The 23,124-nt window shown below is 41.6% G+C and overlaps 1 protein-coding gene across 2 annotated transcripts in view; it reads right to left on the bottom strand.

The window, feature by feature from the left end:
- Positions 1-23,124, bottom strand: part of pgm2 (phosphoglucomutase 2) — a 63,297-nt gene that overhangs the window by 23,965 nt on the left and 16,208 nt on the right. For both annotated transcript variants that reach the window (XM_067988950.1, XM_067988943.1), the window contains exons 5-9: positions 13,082-13,165; positions 9,923-10,116; positions 8,240-8,429; positions 6,298-6,395; positions 1,185-1,365 (exon numbers count right to left, since the gene is read on the bottom strand). In XM_067988950.1, coding sequence (XP_067845051.1) covers positions 1,185-1,365; positions 6,298-6,395; positions 8,240-8,429; positions 9,923-10,116; positions 13,082-13,165 — 747 coding nt within the window. The remainder of the gene's footprint in view (positions 1-1,184; positions 1,366-6,297; positions 6,396-8,239; positions 8,430-9,922; positions 10,117-13,081; positions 13,166-23,124) is intronic.

Here is a 23,124-nt window from a genome sequence, read left to right on the forward strand (position 1 = left end):
CTGCCACTTTGTAACACTTTAAATAGCTAGTAGCAACAGTGAATGAAAACATTATACTATCAAAACATTATACTCTACCAAATAAACCCAATAATACTGGTAGAGTAATGTAGACGTAATTAATACTTTGAGGCCTTCACTGATATTTTATGCTTTTATCCAGAGTAGCTCAGCTATTCAAACCCGGAAGATTCAATGTTTGAGCCTCACTTTGTGTTGAGTTGTCAGTTTCTAATAACAATAGTAGAGGCTTTAGAATTGTCCACAGCACCCTGAATTAGGATGGGGGGAAATAATGCACAGACAATAGCAAGTATTTTCCTGATATTCAAAAATAAAGCAAGACATGACCTGGAAAATATAAACCAGTTGGACTAGTGGGAAAAAGTGCTGCAAGCCTAATAGAAGTGGTGACTCATCTAAGAAGCACAGGCTGTACAGAATACTCAACATGGATTTAGAAGCAATAGGTTGGGCTGCAACTTTAAGATTATTGAACTAGTGGACATCAGTGAGGCCCTAATATGTGCAGTACATATTAACTTGAATCTTCAAAAGGCAGTTCACAAATTTCCACATGCAAAACTTTTAAAGAAGGTTGAATCTAATGGAATGACAACAAAATAGCTATTTAATTGATATGAAATAATTAACAGGAAAAGCTCTGGTTATGGTTTGGGTGGTAACCAGTGGAGTTCTGGGACCCCTGAAGTTTTCACTATTCAAAAGGAGAATACATAATATTCTAAAATTTGCTAATACCAAATTATATAGCCAGGTGACAAACACAATGAAGGTAAACTGCATTCAACACACTCTGGACACATTAAGCAGAATAGATTAAAAAGAGTTGGATGTAAATTATAAAACTTTCACTGAAAGTTTACAATCAATGTGAAGCTGTTTCCAAAAAGAATATTAATGCAGAACTTTTCCTTTGAGTACAGTCCAGGAGAGGTTAGATTGTACATGGTCTGTGGACGAAGTGGCTTGAAGGGCCAATGGCCTTATTGTTTAACAGTTTTTGCATTTTTAAAACAGAGCAGGAACATTTAATTAAATCAAAATTTACGTAACTGGATTACCAGAAGTGACGATTCATGTTCATGTGGAGAGTTTCAGGCTGTGCACAACTTTATTTGGATAAATATTTAATTGTTAAGACAAAACAATAAGTATAATACCTCAAAGTGGAATCCTTCCTTTAGTGCAATTGCCCGGAGGATTTTTGAAGAGACTGTGCTGGACAGCATATATACATTTTTCAGACAACTGGATTCTGGATTTTGCCTCTTCCAGCAAGTAAAAATCCACCAACCCAACAAGGCACCTAATTCGTTCCCTGAAAATACTTTCCATTCTCCACTGAGAGCAAAAAGAGAGACAGTTTTGAGAACTGAACATTTTATTTAATACCGAAAGCATAAATGAAATTAATTATGGTATTATCTTAAACATCTAAATCCCATCCTTGAGTAGTATTCCAATAAATGCAACAGTATTGCTAACATGCTCTATGAATATCAGATTTTGACACTATTGCCAAAAACAACCCAGTCCTAATTTATAATAATGCTAATTCTATGTCTTAATTTTAAGCAGTTAAAAAAAAAATGAGATCTTGTTTTTATGAAGATTTACTCTTTGGATATCCTTCAGGGCAAATACAGTCATATTAAAGAATGAATGAAGCATAATCAAACAACATGGAAATGCTACACAACTTTATAAAAGGATCCACGGCGGCATATTGCACAGGCGTATGTGCACAGCCAATCCCACACAAGAACAAATGCAACTAACTGTTTTGTTCACATTTTGGGTAAAACCCACAGGGAACACACAACGGGAGAAACTCAAATGCAATTAACCCACTAATGAGGAAAAGCATGCTACAATCACAGACAAGTTAGTTACTCATTTCTCATGGAATAAAAAATCTTATTCAATTTAAGGACTATTCTTTTCATTTAAAGTACTTGAAATCAATTTTGTATAGTTAAACTATAGTTGTAGTTACAAGCATGTACTTCTGAACTCTCCAATGTAGTAGCTTTCACCGTTTTATAGAGATGTATAATGGTCATAGTAAAAGCCTGAGGTTAATATAAGAATCTGTGGTTTCGACATTACCCCATGGGATATTAGTGTAGAAACACTTCAATGTGTTTGTAGGAAATTCCTTCTTCTACAATTTTAAGGCCTGGGTTCTTCAACACCAAATATATTAGTTTAAAGTTAAATCATCAAGCTACTAAAAACATAAGCTTTAGCTAAGCTGGCATTAAAACATTCTGTTTACATTAAGGGGAGTATGGAAGACTTGTTTTGAAATGTGAATACTTAAGATCAGATACTGTCAATTTCCATATCCCACTCAATCATGATGTCTGGACAAATTACTGTATCCCTCCATTTAAGTTAATGGAAACAACAGTCAGAGTGACCAAGAAATTCATGCTAGACAAGTGGAAAACTAGAAAACCATTGGTATCAAAGCTAGTACTTACAGCACTGTGCCAAATTCATCCTGAACAAAAATGATTCAGTGAGTTTAGTCAGAGTTAAAAGCTCATCTCAGTGTCTGACACACACACACACACACACATCAGTTATCATTCAGTGCCTTCAAACCAAGCCACTGAGAAATTCACACAGATAGAATTTCTGTTTGCCTTTAAATGGAATGCAAGCTCTTGTTATGGAGATACACCCTACTTAATCAAATCTAGAGAGCTTAAGCAGTGGTTGGCAAGCAGTAAAGCTTAGAATTTGGACAGGGTATTGCTGGAGTTTTGCTAGCGAAAGTCATGATGCTTAGCTGCAGAGCCCAGAAAGCTTCCGGCTGACTTTCCAGCCAAGGCCACTTTACCTATTAAGGCATTAGATCGCAGCATTACCTTAGAGAATCCAGCCCCAGTGACAGATCTACCCCTCCATATTTCATTGGTGTGGAGGCTGCCTTTTATTGGTGTCCTGGATTAGTATGGACCTGCCTGGCTCAGATATTGTATTACTGATTCTTCTTTGGAGGGTTGACTTTGCTCCAAACTTCTATTGGTTGGTATGTTATCTTGGAGCCAATGCTACCTGCAGAGATCTTATTGCCTCTTCTCTTCCCCCCCTCCCTACAAGGGGATAGTCACTAGTTGGCTGCTAAGCCACTGACAAGTATGTGTTTGAGCCCTCACTAGGCACAGATACCAGGAACTCATGAGTGACATGGTGATGAGCAGCACAACTTAATAAAATATGTGAATGTACTGCCACCATCCTCCTGGCCACAGCAGTGACAACAAAAACCAATGGTGCTTCCCTGAGCTGGAATTGCACAGCTTCAGCAGCAGTCATTTACCTCTGTGACCTAAACATGTTAAGTACCAAATCCTGGATACATGGGCACACGTTCTTATGCCTGGCCTCCAGCTAATGCCTTTCATCAAATTTTATTCCAAGTCTGATAAATTCTTCACCAGCTCTATGAGGGACATGCACATTCAACATGATGGAAAGACCCATGTGTGATAATTGGTGACATGTCAGCATCCTTGATGTTCAAGACATTCAAGTTCAATAATGTACTAGGCTTACTCTTCCACCAACTGCTTAATCCAGCTCCTCGTTGGAGGGGCTTTGGCAAAGAAATGTAATCACGGTGAGGCTGACTCCTCCAGGATTCTTGGCGCCGGTCAGCATAGGGCAGAGTCCACTCTCCAACTTTAACCTTTTTGATAGAAATCCACCCAATAAATTAATCCTGAATATTGCAAATGGGCTGAATAAAACTCTTCTATTGACTGCCTAGGAATTCTGACCCATGAACGAGAACAGTTTGGACATGTCTTAGATGCCTGCACATGGACTTAAAGAAAGCAAGAGCAAAGTGGTGTTTACCCCTTTTAAGCACAGTCTGATTGATGAGTCAGGCAATGAACTTCCTCATAAGAATAAGGCAATTGGCTCATCCCAGTTCATCAACCTAGGGAGAAGCAGTTCCCCCCCTCTAAGCATCAAAACTCAATCCTTTTCTTGACAGTTCCTGATTTTCTTTGTTCTGTCGATTTGGTTAAAAAGTGTATGTGGAGAGAGATTAAAGTAAGAATAGGGGACACTGTTGCACAAGGATGACTTTATAACTGAGCAGCAAGGTCTGACAAGTGGAACAAAGGGCTGATTTGGGATTAAAATGCCAATAGACAATTGTCACCACTATTCATTGTTTGTAAACTGGTAAAATGTAGACAGAAAAAAAAACTTAACAGATGTCCAGTTTTAAGTGTTGAAACTCTTGATAAGCTGCTTTAGAATGTCAGATGGGTCTGCCATGCAGTCTGAGCCATTACTTCAACACACATCACAAAGGGACTACGGTTTTCATATGTCAAAACAATCTGTACTCTGTTTTATAGATGTATACTAAAACTGTCACTGCTCACAAATACAATGTGATTTCCAAGCCAAGGAGCTGAAAATTTACAAGAGAATTTGCAATCTTACTAAAGGTGAGCTGGCAACATTACATTTAATCTTTCAACAGAGCTACTGATTTAATCTTCCCAGCACAGGAACACACCATTTGTCTGCCCACTGCCCTGTTTTGACCTGATTTAGCCATCACTAGAATTTCAGATGGGGAGTTGACCATAGGTGTGAAATGTGAAATTTCAAAACATCACCACCCGATTAAATTACAGCCATATAATGCAGGCCCATGTTGGTTTTTAAAAAAAAATAAACACTGCAAATTATTTTTAAAAACAGAATGGGGCAGAAATTGTTTGCAAAGTAAGTGAGCTCAACAGTGCTCACCGCGAAATGGAGGAGCAAGTTCCGGTGCTCGCACATGGCAACATGGAAACCCAGAACTTGCACCTACTGGTTCGCTGGCAATATGTATGACAGCTTTGAATTAAAGGTATATTGCCCACTGCAATCAGTGAAATCATTGAAAAAGCACTAAACTTGCTTGTCTGTCCAGCTGGAAAGTAACAAATATTGCCACAAACCAAGTATGCTTAAAAATACCAAGTCTAAACTAAGTTTTAAGGCTTAATGACTGCCAAACAACTAAAAATTAACTTTAAAAAATGTGGAGTCTCATTACTCCTTATTTTAATAGTTTATGGTTGTTAAAAAGTTTTAAAAATTACATTTTTAAAAAAACTTTTCCCTTCTATCTCATTTAAATTATTTCTTACCTTTTTTAACCCTCGCTGTCTATAACTATTTTTGCAGTGTTGTACCTTTCACTTCCTGGTTTTCACATTGAAAGCCCGCAGAGAGTTTCGCAGCTTGTTAAAAATGCTGCAATCTGATTGGTCGAGGGGAGAGATCGATCCTCTCGCTTCTCCTCTGGGCTCTTCTCCGCTTCCTATTCGAGGAAGTGCCCGGAGTAAAGACCGCAGTAAGTTAGTGGGTTAGTATAAATCTATTGAGCAGCGAGCACTGTCGGTTCACCGCTCCGAGAAATTTCTGCCCCAATATGTTGCACCATATCGTGGTATAACCTCAAGTCCACCTAGGATTCCACAGTGGAGATTCTGAGTTCAGCTGCGGCATGAAAGCAAAGCTACTATGGACATCTCACAGGGAAAGAGACGGATTAAAAAAGTAAGAGTGGTTACTCGTCGAAGATTACAAACTGACAGAGAGCAGAGAGCATTTCACCATCCTATTGGTAGGGAATAGAGTGGTGTGAACATTTTTATTTTACAAAACACTGCAGTGACAATATGCAAAAAGGCATCAATCATTTAAAGTGTCAAAAAAGCAGTGAGGAATTCATTTTTTTTTTTAAAAAGCAGGCTCAGTTGGAGATGTAGTTTTGAAACACAAGGAGCAAACTCAGATGCCAGGATCGAGCACGGCAAGGTCATGAAACAAAGGCTCAGGTTAGATTTTGAACAAACATTTGCACATACTTTTTTTTAAATATATAAAAATATTTTGTTGCATTATATGGCTATAATAATTTGGAATGCCATCTTTGTCTCCCAACGAAAATACCAATCTGGACAAGAAGCATGCTTTCTACTCTTTAGTTCTCGCACTTTCAATCTGTGGTAACACAAATAATCACTAATTTGCAGTTGTCTACACCATGTGTTGCATGCCAGAAACCATCAGAAGTGGACGCACGTCATACAAAATTTTCAACACCGTCACTTGCACAGCCTGCAGAATATCTGAAACTCCTAGAATGCAGTCATTAGGGAACTAGTGTGCCTAGGTAAGTGCTATAGCATCTTACAAAATGCTTGCATAATTCAATGAAGAATTTATGTATTTACTACATACCTCTCTTGTTTCTCAGCTACAGCAAGTCGATCAGCATCTGGGTCATTTGCTAAAATGACTGTGGCTCCCTCCTTGTCAGCCAGGGCAAAAGATAAAGTCTGGAAACAATGATGTGTTTTACTTAAATGTGTATGGCAAATGCAAGTAAAAAAGTTTAGCGCACAACTCAGTTGGCCTGCTTCCTCCAAATAATGTGGATAATAGATTTGATAGCAAGTTTATCTGTGTTCCATGTGAGAAAACAGGAACAGGCTGCAGGACACCCAAGTTTGAAGTCATAAGATCAAAGGAATTCAAAACCACTTGATTTTAAATTAAAAACTAGATAATTTGATAAAAGTGCTGCCTACAAACAAAATATACCCTTTTACTATTACAGTAAACTAATCTATTCTGCAATAAAGCTTATGAACATTATTTTAAAAAAGTACCAGCGGCAAGTTTAATATAGTAATTTAGATTCTGGGCTCTTAATGTTTTTGCTGCTTGAGCTCCACTTGTTTCACCAAAAACACTCAAGCCTTATATTTCAAAACATCAGAATTTATATATCACATGCCTATGAAAGTCAAAGGGATGGTGTTGGAAGGACTATTTAGTGTGCTACATTTTTGGTGCTGATTCACCCTGGAAAGTGGAAATCTTTCAAAAATAAGAGCTCAATATTCAATATCACAGGAGGATGTCATCAAATGAATGTTTTATTGACTCACCTTTTCAGGAAATGAGCATTGAAGCTTATTGTTCAAGTAACAGTAACATTGGAAAATCAGGGTATTGTTACAGACCTCTGGCAAAACTGTGGCAGATGGATTTCAACGCAGGTAAGTGTGAGGTCATCCGTTTTGGACCAAAAAAGGATAGATGAGAGTATTTTTTTAAATGGTGAAAAGCTAGGAACCGTGGAGGTCCAAAGGGATTTAGGGGTCCATGTACACAGATCACTAAAATGTAGTGGACAGGTACAAAAAATAATCAAAAAGGCTAATGGAATGTTAGCCTTTATATCTAGAGGGTTAGAATATAAAGGGATGGAAGTTTTGCTACAGCTACTGGAGCACTGTGTACAGTTCTGGGCACCGCACCTCAGAAAAAAATATATTGGCCTTGGAAGGAGTGCAGCGCAGATTCATCAGAATGTTACCAGAACTCCAAGAGTTAGATTATGAAGAGAGATTACATAAACTAGGCTTGTATTCCTTGGAATATAGAAAGTTAAGGGGTGATTTGATTGAGGTTTTTAGGATTTTGAAAGGAATTGATAGGGTAAATAGAGAGAAACTTTTCGCTCAGGTGGGGTGTCTAGGACAAGTGGACATAACTTTAAAATCAGAGCCAGGCCATTCAGGAAAGAAGTTAGGAAACACTTCTTCACGTAAAGGGTGGCAGAAGTGTGGAACTCTCTCCCACAAAAAGCAGTAGATACTAGCTCAATTAATAATTTTAAATCTGAGATCTGTAGATTTTTGCTAGCCACGGGTATTAAAGAATATAGATCAGCCATGATCGCAGTGAATGGCAGTACAGGCTTGAGCGGCTGAACAGCCTACTTCTGTTCCTATGGCAAAGCTTTCCGTAATGTGCATTTGAGGCTGCTGCACCTTTGGATACTGGTTTGAATTTACAATGGACAAAAATTCGCAATACTAAATTTCATTAAAGCTATTTTTACACTGGGTACGGTGGGGTGTTAGTGCCACCAGCTTCCAACACGTGCATTTGGCAATAATTCCAAAGTAAACTTATTAAATTTGGTACTGCTGGCCGCCAGGAAGATGCATTTTTTTTTTTAAAACTCGGGCTGCGCAGCAGTGAGAATTAGTAAATCTAGCAAGCTGGCGTTGCTTTCGGCTATGGGAAACCTGCGCAACGGGAACCAGCAGCACCAACATCCCACTAAAACCAATATTAAAGCAGCTTTGACTACATGTGGCTTATATACCAGCACATCTTTGCCTTCTTCTGGATTTGGGTATTTGACTGTTGGAAACTCTGGATCAGGATCTTTCTGCTCTGGAACTGCAAGAGGAGGGGTGAAGTCGAAAGATGCGAAAGCTGCTTGTATGAATTCATGTCCAACTCCATGTACAGATGTGTGTACAAATTTAAGTTTAGTTTCTTTATTTATATCCCTAGATATAAAAGAAAATTGAAGTCAGATCAGAAAAAAATATTGCCAAGCTCAAGCAATTGAAAGCAGTGAACTTTGAATAAAACAGATCACAAAAGAAAAACAATTGAAATGAATAGCTAACAATAAAATGTACCAAATATTTATTCACAAGTCAGTGGAAATACATGAGACTTAGCAGGCCTGTGAAACCTGTGCTGTTTTGAGTGGTCATCTGTAGTGATATCAGTGGCACAGATATTGGAACTCTAATGCAATGTGGAAAGATTCATAGCCACAATTTGCCAAATGGCAAATTCCAGATCCCAACCTTTCACACATTGAGAACAACAATTTGCATTTATATAGCACCTTTTAACTTAAAAAAACATCCCAAGGCACTTCACAGAAGCTGAGACAAAGAAGGAGATTAGGAGGGAATTCCAGAACGTGGAGCCTAGATGGTTGAAGATATAGGTGCCAATGGTGAGGCAAATGGAAGGGGTTGCATAAAGAGCCAGTCAGAGGAACAGAGTGTTTCTGGGGTGGACAGGTTGTAGAGCTGAAGGTTACAGAGGTAGGGAGGGGCAAGGCCATGAAAAGATTTAAACATGAATATGAGAATTTTAATTTTGAGGCATTGTGGGACTGTGAGCAAATGGAGGTCAGCAAGGACGGGGTGATGGGTGGAGCTGGACTTGGTGCAGGGTAGGATAGGAGAGAAAGTGGAGTAGAGACAAATTATTTTCTAAAAAGGGGAGAAGGGAGTGTATTAGAGACGAATGAACTTTCTGCTAGAGCAATCGTCCAGCCTTTCCTCTTGGTGAAGTTTAAGCACGCACGCACGCACTTTGGGGGGGGGGGGGGGGGGGGAGGGGAGAGTGGTGGGGAGAGGGGTGGGTGGGGAGAGGGGTGGAAGAGGAGGGGGATGGGGAAAGCAGTCATCTACATGACTTGGCCACACTGGTTGTTTAATTCCCTAAGCATTCATTAAACATTGTGTGTGGATTTAGGACCGAGCTTCAAATGGAAGTCCTAGTTACTTAAACTGTAGCGATTTTGACTTTTTTCTCCTTTTAAAAAAGGAAGTCATTAGGATGCAACTGCTTAATCCAAATGCTGAATTTACTGAAAAACAGCTACTGAAACCAATTTACTTCATTACCGTTATACATTTAAACGCTAAATGGTGAATTACCATTGGAAAGTAAGATTTTGGTGGGATGCGGGAAGAGGATGGATGGATGAGGGAGGAAGTATATAATTCTGTGTGTTTAGTGTCATATATTTGCATGAAAGTTAACCTGTTTATCCCATACCATGTCCTTGCTGAATTACATGTTAGCCAGATAAAAGTAGGGTGGTGTTCCAGCTAAAACTGAGTTCTACTGAGTAACTGGAGTCAGACTCTGGTGATACAAGGCTGACAAATGTGTGAGCAAATGAATTTTTAAAAAATTATGTTGTTAGCCAGTTTGCTACAGAAATCAAATACTAGTGAATCTGAACACTCACCTGTGAAAGCAATGTTTCTGTAGACATTCAAGGTATTTACTTTTCATTTTTTCATAAGGATCTTTAATGAGTGAGCTGCAGTCAACAAGCTTGTCATTCCATGACTCTGACCATGGCTCCAAATTTTCATCAACGGCCTGCGCGATTTCTTGGTCATAAGGTGCAACAATCTGAGCTCCATTATCCCAGTAAACCTGACAAAATTACCAAACATATCACAGTAGTTACATGATTTACAGACATAGGTTAGTGTTTGAACAATTCAAGACAAAATTCAACTGCATAATGTCTTCTAAAAATAAATAAATTTTAAATTAGCGCAAAATAGGATGAAGTGACCACTCAGATCGATCACGTACATAATGATAGAAAATACTTTTGGTTTCAATTGTGGATGGTCAGCCCCTTGCCTGATGTACTTGGAACTACTGTGAAAGGTTAGGATGGACCTAAACATCTGTTTAGTTTGGAACAAAATGCCTTACTGTTTAATTCAAGTTAAACCACCCATGATGATTTATATGATTTAATGACTTCTGAGAAAGGAAGATACAGGGAAAAAAATACCATTCCCATTATTTTTGAAGACTTGATCTAACATAAGTTATTAATGTATTGGGTTAACTGTTGGCTTACAATGCAGTTGCCCCGATCTTGAAGGGCTGCTTCAAGTTTTTCCTATTAAGTGAAGATGGAATTTCCTCTACAACGTGGTTGTTAGTATGCACATAAATCAAAATGTGTAACACTCCACGGCTAATAATAACAATTTTGCATTACAATGGTGTGGTGAAACCACAAAATCAAGCTAATTTTACAAACAGATATTACCAGTGGGAAACCTTACCCATTATCTACACAAACCAGGAAATCATGATCATTGCCATTACAACATCCCCAAGCAGACGATGATCATGGTTGAGTTTTTGCATGGCTATTAGGTGAAGCTCCATGTTGACAGCACATACTAATTTTTTTTTTAAAAAAGAGCCTACTGTGTATTTGTTCCATTTATGGTCACTATTCTGAAAAATGTTTAGCATGTCAACTTTTATAACCTTATAAATACAAAAGGAGGTAAAGTGATGGTGACAGATGTTCTTTGCACTGAGTCAGTTGAGCTAATAAACCAAACAGGACAAATACAAGTTATTCAAAGTCACTAACTTCTGGAATAGAATACCACCTAGCACAATGAATCAAACTTGATTCAAGAAACAAAGATAGATGCAGGCTTGGTGCTGAGTGCATAGCCTTAAATGTCAGGGTGATCTTGATGATCCTACAAACATAAGAAAAGATAAAACAAGACCAGTAACGCTTTTGCAGATATGGACTGAGAACAACCTTAAGCTGCTCTTATATTGAACAGAACCCACACTAGTGCAGCCGCATTCCAAAACATTGTTTGCATATAGCTGACTGCAAGCTGAACGCAAAACTACTGGGACTCGCTAACACCAGCAGCCTGGATGACCTGCTGGTCCGGTCTAGGCGAGTCCCAGCAGTAGTCTTCCAGGTGTTGCACAAGGCCACGGATCTTGCACAATGTTAAAGTGGCTTAGGAGAACAAAAGATAAATTGATTATGGTTACGCAGGTTAGTTCAATTTATTAAAAAAAACAGAAGGGAAGAATGAAAGAAGAGGAGAAACAGGAAAGTTGGGAAAATAGCTGGATTTTGAAAAAAAATTAATCATCTGCATCCTTTTAGTATTGAGGTTGGAAAATAAATGCATCTTAAATGCCCCAACTCAGAAAAATAAGTATTGTCCCAATTGCAGGAAAAATTTCATACAGGATTTCAATAAAATGGCATTTACTAATTATTGGAACTTAACTTACAAATAGACTAATTAACAAAGAATTCTTAATGCCAGTTACTGTACATCCTTTGTCTACACATAGGAAATTAAACAGCAATAAAATGATCTTATGATGTTATTCTATTGTCTGTAGTTCTAACCAAGATATTGAAGAAGAATTTATCAGTTTATCAAGAATTATATGCATTAAATATGTAATCCGTGACTAACAATCTTTCACTATGCAATACGAACTATTCTACACAATGGCTCTCAAGTAAAACCAAAGTTGAAAAGTTAAACTATAGCTGAATCCTTTCTGCAAGTGAAAGTGAAAACTTACCACACCAAGCACTCTTTCTGTAGTTAGAAGAGTAGACACCTTTCAACTACACCAATTGATGCATGTCAATTTCAAACTCAAGACTGCACAAGCACAGCATTTGCACTCTGTAAATGTAGAACTTTGGAATTAAGATTGCTGTGGAGATCAGTTTGAAAATACTAGTGGCTGAGTGAACTACCAAGCATCCTTTGGGTGCTGATAATAAGTACTGGAAGGTTAAACTGTGTAAATTCCATACTTGAGCATTTTGCTCTACCCTGTTAATACTTGATTTGAAGGCATATAGTTCAGGAAACCAGGAGCAATTTTAGTTTAAGTTCATGTTCTCTAACAAGAAAAAAAGAATTTACATTTATAGCACCATATGTCCTCAGGATGTCCCAAAGCACTTTACATCTAAATTGGTTTCTTTAAGTGCAGTCATCATTACGTATGTAAATGCAGGAGCAAATTTGAACCCAGCAAGATCCCACAGAAAGCAAAAGAGATGAATGATCAGTGAAACCATTATTGTTGCTGGTGTTGGTTAAGAAAGCAATGCTGGCCAGGGCATCAAGAGAACTCCCTGCTCTTATTCGCCAGGACTACTGAAATCCTGCCTCCGAGCACAATGTTGCCAGCTCATCATGCACTGTCCACTAATAGTGTAGTGCTAAAACATTATTTAGCCGGCCTCATACTATGTGAGATCAGCTTATTTCGCCGCCAATGTATGCAGAGCCTGAGGAGCAGGGTGAAGGAAAAATGCATCACCAAATTTTCTTTCATCGACTGTTGCCACATTCAACTTTGCCAATCTGTTACTGCAATTCACTGTTCTTGCAATCTCTTCCAATACCATTGTAAAACATTAACCATTGTACATTAATCATTGGACACACTCACCGTTTGATATCATGAAATATTCAAAGTGGAAGGAGGAAAGCTGAACTGGTTTGTCAACTGACATTGTCTGTGAATTTGGGTTAAATGACAGTCAACAGTACTGCATAAAGAATTGCATGATTACCTTATAACCATTATCCTGCTTGGGGTTGTGAGATGCTGTCACCATGATTCCTGCACACAGTTTCAGCTGGGACACAGTAAATGGCTATAAAGACAAGAAGTTGGTCAGAAACAGTTAATATTTGAGGCAGAATTAAAAATATGTACTTGTTAATTATAAACTATTACTTGGACAATCTTGTACTCAATATAATTATTCAGATATCAAGAACAAATCAATTGGCTTGGTTTTCAAGAATCATAGCATATTGAGAGTGCAGTGCAATTTAAAACAAAAATTAAGTGTGTCAATACAGGTGTCCACACGTAGATCATAGTGATAAACACAAACTCAATACACAACCATGGGCTTGATTTTCGCGTCGGGTTACCTGCGGGTTTCCAGCGGGGGGGCCCCGAAAATCCCGATATCCGGTCACGTGACCGGATCGCGCCGAAATCCCGCCCACTTCCGGGTGCCGCGCTGACGTGCGGGACTGCGCGCGCAAGCCCCGCTGGTGGGAATCCCGCAGGCAATTAAAGCCAGCGGGGTTCCACTTGAGAGTACTTACCTTGCTTGTTGAGGTCAGTTAATGAGCTGAAGCAGCTGTCAAAAGAGGAAGTGTGGGATTTTAGGTTCAAGGCAGTGAGTTTCCCACACTGGGGGAAACAGTCTCTCTCCAACCAGGCGTGTTGCAGCCAGCAGCTTGTGGCAGGTGCCAAGGTGCACTCCACGGGGGAGAGCCCTCACCCACGCAGGAGGCCACCGCGTCACATAGGGCAACCCCTGCCCTCCACCACTCCCCGCCAAGCCAGAGGACAGACCGACACTAAACCGCAGCCCTAGTGCGAGGAACCACCCACCTACCCTGCACAACCCCTCAGACCAACACCTGCCAGATGGGTGGTGCGTGGACACCCTCGGAGGACGAACAGCATGACCAGCCCCAGCAGCCTCGCAGTCCACGCCGTCCGCCGCAGAGACGTGGAGCCCCCCAACACGGTGTTGTTGCACGCCCACCTGCACAGCAGGAGGGAGGGCTACCGCAGGGAGAGACGCATCGCAGAGGGCACTACCCTCGCCGCAGGGTCCACAGACCGAGGCGCAGCTCCCCGGACCTCTCCGAGCAGCAGTGCACAGGGAGGCGCAGATTCGCTCGACATGTAGTCGTGGAGATCTGCAGGCTCTTTCATGCCGAGCTGCTCCTGGCTGGCCCCAGCACCAACTGCTTACCTGTCGCTGTCAAAGTCACCACTGCCCTCCACAACTTCTCCTCCGCATCCTTCCAGGGTGCAGCCGGCTACACCACCGATGTCTCTCAGTCGTCTGCGCGGAAGAGCCCTGCAAATACACCTGCACCTACTCTGCAGTAACACGATGGGTGGCATCAGTGGTGGGTCCTCATAGTGATACCCAGGAGCGGGCATTATTGGACACAACGGACAGGATTCGCGGAGACATGGCAGTGGTGGTGTCAATATAATGTGTGCTGTTTGTTGCTCTGAAATTCAATATAGGTAACACCCAGGACAAACCCTCAGACACCCTTGTGCACCCCCTTCATGCTCCCGACACGTTTGCCTTACGCTGCCTACTGCACATATGTGATGCATGCCCTGTGGCTGCAGCACAGGTGGTGGCAGGTTGAGTGAGGCTGGCCGTGAGGGAGATGCACGAGAGGGTGAGTATGGGATGGAGCAATGAGATTGTATGAGGATTGGGTTGCGTGTTAGTGGCAGGATGAGTACTGGCGAGGTGAGTAGGTGGAGGTAAGATGAGGATGGGGTTTGAGTGGGTATGAAGGGTGATGTGACAGAGTAGTGTTGGCGGTGCCAAAGGAGATGTGGGGTGGGGGCAGTGTTGTGGCAGACGGAGTGTAGGGGTAAGACTTTGTGTTCTCACTGTGGCTGACCTACTGCGGTCATTGCAGCGCCTCCTGCACTGTATGCAGGTGGGCGATATGTTGGTGGCGCAGGTGACCCCCTCTGCCACCTCGAGCCAGGCCTTCTTGGTGGCAGAGGCAGGCCGCTTCCTCCCGCCCGCCGGGGGGAAGATCTGTGTCCTCCCCCTCCTCCTCACCCCATCTGATGATACCTGGGGTGAGGCATCATTAAACTGGGAGCAGCCTTCCCCCTGGGCTGCTCCATGCTGCAATTTGTTCCATTGGTTGCAGTATCTGTCAGTGGAGGACTGCCCCTTTAACTAGAGAGCCTCCAGCTGACAGATCGTACTGCGCATGCGCAGCCCGCCCGACGCGCAGACCAGCAGCGTGGACCCCGGAGGAGCAGGTAATTGATTCCTATTAGTGTGTTGCCTGCTACGATCGCGCGGGCAACCCACTAATTTCGCCGAGCGTGTTGACCACGCTCCCGGAGGACCACCCGCTGGGAACCCGCAGGCCTGCTAAATTCGAGCCCCATAAGTTCAAATACAATTTACAGATGTCAGCACAGCATGCCAATGGCCGAGGATGAATTTTGATATTAATTTTTTTGATAAGTGTGAGGAAGTTTTACCAATGGCAGATACCTTGAAGTAAACTTTAAGGTTGCATTTCAACAGAGAGATTCACTGTTATCAATTTGATATCTTCTGAAGCTGGAGTAGTTCACAAAATTGTATTTTGCTCTAAATGTTTTAAAGTTTGGCACAGTGGTAGCACTCTCACCTCAGTCAGAAGATTGTGAGTCCAAGCCCACTCCAGACACTTGGACATATAATCTAGGTTGGCACTTCAGTGCATTACTGAGGGAGTGCTGTACTATTGCAGGTGCCATCTTTGGGATGAGATGTTAAACCAAGTCTGCCCTCTCTGATGGATGTAAAAGAACCCATGGCACTATTCGAGGAATAGCAGGGGAGTTCTTCTGGTGTCCTGGCCAACATTTATCCCTCAACAAACACCAAAAATAGATTATCTGGTCATTTATTTCATCGCCATTTGTATAACTTTGCTTTGCGTAAATTGGCTACCGTGTTTCCTACATTACAACAGTGGTTACACTTCAAAAATACTTCATTGGCTGTATAGCACTTTGGGATGTCCCGAGGTTGTGAAAAGCGCTATATGAATGAAAATTCCTTCCTTCTTACTAACAAACCATGCAGTACATTTACCAATTAAATAATCAATGATTTTGTAATTTACATTTCATTTATGCTAGACGACCTAGTTTCTTCCTCTTGATAGAGAAACATCCCATTTGTACTGCAGGATAGCTTTATCAACAGGAAGAAAAGCCAACCACTGTCCTGCGTGCCCCCTGCTTCAACCCCACCTTGAGAGAAGCACAGAGGATGACAGACTTCCCACTGCTACTTGGTACACTCACATTTCAATTCAGCATATCCCTCTACTCATTGCCAGAAAAACCACTACTATTTGATATACCTTGATAAAATCTTAATAATCATCTCTCCAACATGTTTAAACTTTTCTAATCTTTCCTCATAGCTCATCCCCTTGCATTTGGGATCATTCTTATTGCTCAACTACATGCATTTAATGTAGTAAAAAGGCTCTTCACAGGACCATTCAGGCAGAATTTGACACTGAGCCACATAAAAAGAGATATTAGGATAGGTGATCAAAAGCATAGTCAAAGAGGTAGGTTTTAAGAAGCGTCTTAAAAGGAGGAGAGAGGTAGTGAGGTGCAGAGGTTTAGGGAGGGAATTCCAGAGTGTAGGGTCCAGGCAGCTGAAGGCACAGCCACCAATGGAAATCAGGGATGCACAAGAGGCTAGGATTGGAGGAGCACAGAGATCTCAGAGGGTTGTAGGACTGGACGAGGTTAGAGATAAGGAGGGGTGAGGCCATGGAGAAATTGGGACACAACAATGAGAATTTTAAATTCAAGGCATTGCCACACTGGGAGTCAATCTAGGTCAGCGAGCACAGGGGTGATGGGTGAACAGGTGCAAGTTAGGGTACAGGCAGCAGAGTTTTGGTTGAGCTCAAGTTTATGGAGGGTGGTAGGCCAGCCAGGAGAGCATTGGAAAAGTCGAGTCTGGAAGTAACAAAAACATGGTTAAAGGCTTCAGCAGCAGATGGGCTGGGACAGGGATGGAGACAGGCAATATTACAGAGGTGGAAGTAGGCGGTCTTGGTGATTGAGAGGATATGAGGTCTGAAGCTGAGCTCAGGGTCAAATAGGATACAGAGGTTGGGAACAGTCTGGTTCAGCCTCAGACTGTGGCCAGGTGGGGGATGGGGTCGATGGCTAGGGAACGGAATTTGTGGCAGGGACCGAAAACAACGGCTTCGGTCTTCCCAATATTTAATTGGATGTTGGATGAGCTGCGTGACAAATCAGAGGCAGTTGAGGGGCTGAGAGAGGTAATGGTGAGTTAGAGCTGGGTGTCGTCATGGTAGAGAGGCGAGGTTAGAGTGACTGCCCTTGACATCAAGGCAGCATTTAACCGAGTGTGGCACCAAAGAGCCCTAGTAAAATTGAAGTCAATGGGAATCAGGGGGAAAACTCTCCAGTGGCTGGAGTCATACCTAGCACAAAGGAAGATGGTAGTGGTTGTTGGAGGCCAATCATCTCAGCTCCAGGACATTGCTGCAGGAGTTCCTCAGGGCAGTGTCCTAGGCCCAACCATCTTCAGCTGCTTCATCAATGACCTTCCCTCCATCATAAGGTCAGAAATGGGGATATTCGTTGATTATTGCAGTGTTCAGTTCCATTCGCAACCCCTCAAATAACGAAGCAGTCCGAGCCCGCATGCAGCAAGACCTGGACAACATCCAGGCTTGGGCTCATAAGTGGCAAGTAACATTCGCGCCAGACAATGACAATCTCCAAGAGAGAATCTAACCACCTCCCCATGACATTCAACGGCATCACCATCGCCGAATCCCCCACCATCAACATCCTGGGGGTCACCATTGACAAGAAACTTAACTGGACCAGCCATATAAATACTGTGGCGACAAGAGCAAGTTAGAGGCTGGGTGTTCTGCGGCGAGTGACTCACTCCTGACTCCCCAAAGCCTTTCCACCAGCTACAAGGCACAAGTCAGGAGTGTGATGGAATACTCTCCACTTGCCTGGATGAGTGCAGCTCCAACAACACTCAAGAAGCTCGACACCATCCAGGACAAAGCAGCCCGCTTGATTGGCACCCCATCCACCACCCTAAACATTCACTTCCTTCACCACCGGCGCACAGTGGCTGCAGTGTGTACCATCTACAGGATGCACTGCAGCAACTCGCCAAGGCTTCTTCGACAGCACCTCCCCAGACCTGCGCCTTCTACCACTTAGAAGGACAAGAGCAGCAGGTACATGGGAACACCACCACCTGCCAAACTTCAAAATGCGCATGCATTGGGAGACTACAGAGAAGAGCATCCTCCTCCAATGCCTCTCCTCCATTCTCCAGATGGGTAGGACTGCCCTTGCCAGATTCCTGCACAGCATGCCACGTTCCTCTCCAAGTCATACACCATCCAGACTTGGAAATATATCGCCGTTCCTTTATCGTCGCTGGGTCAAAATCCTGGAACTCCCTTCCTAACAGCACTTTGGAAGAACCTTCACCACACAGACTGCAGCGGTTCAAGACGGCGGCTCACCACCACCTTCTCAAGGGCAATTAGGGATGGGCAATAAATGCCGGCCTCCCCAGCGACACCCACATGCCATGAACAAATAAAAAAAGGTACATGTGGAATCTGACCGTGCTTTTGGATGTTGTCGTCAAGGGGCATCATGTAGATGAGAAATAGGAGGGGGCCAAGGATAGATCCATGGGGGACTCCAGAGGTAACGGTGTGGGAAGAGAAGCCACTGCAGGAAATTCTCAGGCTTTGACTGGACAGGTAAGAATGGAATCTGGCGAGGGCAGTCCTACCCATCTGGAGAATGGAGGAGAGGCATTGGAGGAGGATGCTGGAAGAGTGCTCTTCTCTGTACTCTCCCAATGCATGCGCATTTTGAAGTTTGGCAACCAGAATTGCACACAGTACTCCAAATAATCTCTCTGCTTGGTACAAAAATGTGACTGCTAAACTTAAATAGGACATTTTTTTTAAAAAAAATTGTAAGTACGATGTTTGTCAAGAAACGATCAATTTTACCAGGCAAAACGCCTTTTGAACTTCCGATATTAGCAACATATATAAAGAATGCATGGAAAAATAAATTGGGGGAAGAGTTGGTAGTAGTCACAAGGCAGTAATCCAATTAACAGGATTCACATGACATAAATCATGGAGGAGTACAAGTAGCCATCATCTGAATTGCTCATTGAAAATAAAGCCTTGACATTCCTGCAGGATTCTAGTACTGTTTCACTCTATACACTGAGGTTAGTCAGTTGTTCTATTGATTTTTTAGATCCTTGTTACAATTGGAAAACACTAATGGCTGGTGTACTGTATGTCTGATGAATGGTTAATGATCACAATCATTCCCAATATAGTGGGAATGTTAAGATTCCATCATCGCTATGCTTTTTTTCATTTTTCAGTATGTACAATGGCAGAAGCAAATAGATAATTGCTATCACCCTGCTGTTCATTTAGGAATTTGAGTCATGCTTTTTCAGTTTCTGTTTTTCATTGTTGTATGCAAGGCCTGGATCCGAATAATTCACAAAATTTGTGGTATTGCAGACATTTAAATTGGCCAACAAAATGACCCTTGCGTCCTGGTAAGTGGTAGTTGTTTTGATCTATTCACATTATTGATGCATCTTCTTGTTTTACCCCAACAGTCATAATGGAATTTCTTCAGGTTGAAGTGCATTATTGTGTGGTGCCTGAGCTATGGCAGGATGGGGCAGAGCATAGGAAGAGGACAAAGGAAGAAAACAAATTTGCTGTTCCTATCTCAGCCTGTCAGCAAGCCAAAAATTATTAGAATTTGGAGGATTTTTTTGGGCTTAATCGCAAAGATGACATGTTCTTTTATTTTCTTCCTCTCCCCTCAAAAGGTTAGGCTATATTATATACTGATTCAACCCTTATTGATTCAGTGAGGGCATACCTGTTGGGCTGCAGTTAGGAATAAGCCCATGAGCTTCCTTTGCTCAGGTCTGGGGGAGAGAAATCAGCAAGGAGGGGTCCAGGATGCAACTTGTTGGGTCCTGTTCCATTGTGTACTTTTCTTTTTAATTTTGTGAATCATTTTTCCCAGTGGGGCTGGATTTTTGGGTATAGCCAGAAGGTGTACAGGATTTAGCCCTTCCCACTGCAGCATTCTAATACTTCAGAGCTCCTCGAGTTCAGACAGGAGGATGCAATATTCACGAAGGTTAATCTTAGTCTTGTCCTACAGTAAATTAAAATGCCCCACAGACTCTACAATCATTGAGTGTTACAATGTAGAACCACGCCATTCACACTAACAAATCTGTTTTTTTCTCAAGTCTAATCCTATTCTCCACCTCACTCTCTATTCCCTTTAACATTGCTTTTTCAAGTAACTATTCAATTCTTTTATGCAAACTGTTGAAGCAGTGACTATAAGTACATCTTTTTAAAAGAATCTCACATTATAACCACCCTCTGTAAATACTTTTTTTCTAATTTCTCCTTAAAATTCTTTTTATCTTAAATTTGAACTCCTTCAGCACCATCTCAACAACCAATGTAAACAATCACTATTTACCCAATCATAATCCCCCATAATCTTAAAGACTTACATCAGGTCATAACTTTGTCAGCTTGTGAAAAAGTCATAATTTTTTCTAGATTTTCCTTCATAACTGTAACCATCTTTGCTAACATTCTCATGATTCTACACTGCATCTTTTCTATTGCTTATTAATTGTTCTTATAATAGGAGGCCCAAAACTGTGCACACTACTCCAGCAATGGTCTAAAGTTTTCTACAAGTATAACATTATCCTCTGACTTTTGTACGTCTCTAGATACAGAACCAAGTATTTAATTTTTTTTAAATGCTCTGCCACTTTTAATGACCCATATAACTGCACATCAAGGTCCCTTTGCTTCTCTACTTCATTTCAAAACCTACCATTTGTAGGATGTCAGGTTTGTACCACATAAGTGATGTTTCTGAAAGTCCCTCAGAATTGTCAAAGTTTCAGTTGAGAGAGAATGGATTGAACTTATACATGTCATCAAGACTAATGAAATTCAGAACGTCTTTTTCAGTAAAATGACGACACATTGGACATGATTTTAAAAGCAGGCGGCACACCCGGGAAGTCCAGGGACGTGCAGACACACCCGTTCTGAACAGCCAGGTCTCATTTCTGTAAATGTTCCCAGAGTCCCACCTGAACCTGGCCAAATCCAGTACCTGGATGGCAGGCAGGAGCGGGAATTTGCTGGGAGGAGGCCATAGCCGAGGACCCATGGGAGCGGTCCCCGACAGTCAATGGTGGGAGGGTTTCTTGATGCGATTGGGGTGGGGGTGGGGGTGGGAGGGTGCCATTATGATTACCAATCCATAAGATAAGCAAGAAAGGGTAGGCATGTCACCAAAAGGATGATGTGAACCCTAATAAATGACATGGGTGAGTAAAAATTTCCTCCAAATGAAAATCAGAAAAAAAATACCATTTTTTTCAGCTCCCGCCACCATCAACGTCACTCTCTTGCAACCAAGCTTCGAACCCCAAGAGGAAAATATGATTGCCTAAGTCCCTGAGAGGGCCAGGCTATCCAAACAGAAGCCCGGTGGGTTGCTGTACCATATCCGATCCTCTATTTGCATTGGTAGACCTTGTCAGTGAACAATCTAGAGAAATTCATTGCTGCTTTGCATTTGGTCCAAGAATCAGATTTTCCTCAGTTAATAAAGAAAGACAAAGACTGTCTCCTTCATCCAGGAACTTGTGAATGATCATAACTAAGAGGTGAAAACCTGATGTGAACTGTTGCTGCTTAAAGTTTTCTGGAATCGTCTACTGGATCCGAAGAAGAAATGCTTCCCTTTAAAAGGAAGCTCCATGAATTTACTTTGTAGATCTGGTAGAAAGCACGAGACTTTTTGTGTATCTGTGAAGCAGAATACCTTGGGATGGAGTTTTGGCCTCTATCAAGGGTATCCATGGGAAAATTTGCAATAGTAACTTAGCAAATTGATTAACACAAGAGTTTCCAAACAGACATAACCCGGGGCCAATAAAGGAAAAAAACCTCTGGAAAACTCCTCTCCAACTCCTTCAGGCAATTGAAACCAATCCAGGAGATCACAATGACCATGCATAAGATGAACAGTGTTGATGAATGAGTCCCTCAGCCAGGGACTATCTTCTTGCTAGGCAATCAGTACCAAAGTTACTTGAATGGGTACATTTTTTAAAAATTGAGAAACTAAGGTAAAGGGCTAGCATGCATATTGCAGGGCACGACTTTGTGATGCCAAACTTATCAGTGTCAGTGTTGGCTACTCCACCAATACTATGTATTACTATCCAAGTATCAGCCAAAGCTTTACATATTTTAATCATTTGAGGCTCAGTGGGCAATTGACTGCAGAACCCTCAAAATGAATAGCTTGGAGACTGAAACAAGTCTGACAGTTTCCTAAAGCCTGTTTCCCAGCCTCATGAGCCAGAATGGAATGATACTCAACTGGCATATCTTTTTTTTTAAAAAAATGAACGTTGGATCAAATGCTTACCAACCTGGTGCTCAAGGTCTCTACTGAATTTTTGCATTCATTTGGTAGGTAATAAAGAAATTGTGCAATGCTGATAGATGGTAGATAGATAACACGAGTTTTAGTGCCAGGAAATGACTGCAGAATTCAAGGCAAATGTGTTGAGAATAATCAAAAAACTTGTAAAACTTCCACAGAACTGAAAATTCAGAGAATTACCATACTACACTAATAAAACAATGTAGAATTCATTCTAACTGAGGATTCAGATTTCTTCAGGGTCTTATATAATGAGATGAGATGGGGAAATGCATCTGAAGCCAATGGCACAAAACACTTAAAAGGGCAGTGCTCCTTAGCATTTTCAGTGACAGAATAATAGCAATTTTCTATTTGTATGTGAAGTTGAACAACTTAGGAAAAATCAAGTTGGTTACCAAGAAAAAAAAAGATTATATTTTAAACAAAGGTAGAAGAATCATT

Source organism: Heptranchias perlo, chromosome 1, assembly GCF_035084215.1.
Source record: "Heptranchias perlo isolate sHepPer1 chromosome 1, sHepPer1.hap1, whole genome shotgun sequence".
NCBI classification, from domain to species: Eukaryota; Metazoa; Chordata; class Chondrichthyes; order Hexanchiformes; family Hexanchidae; genus Heptranchias; species Heptranchias perlo.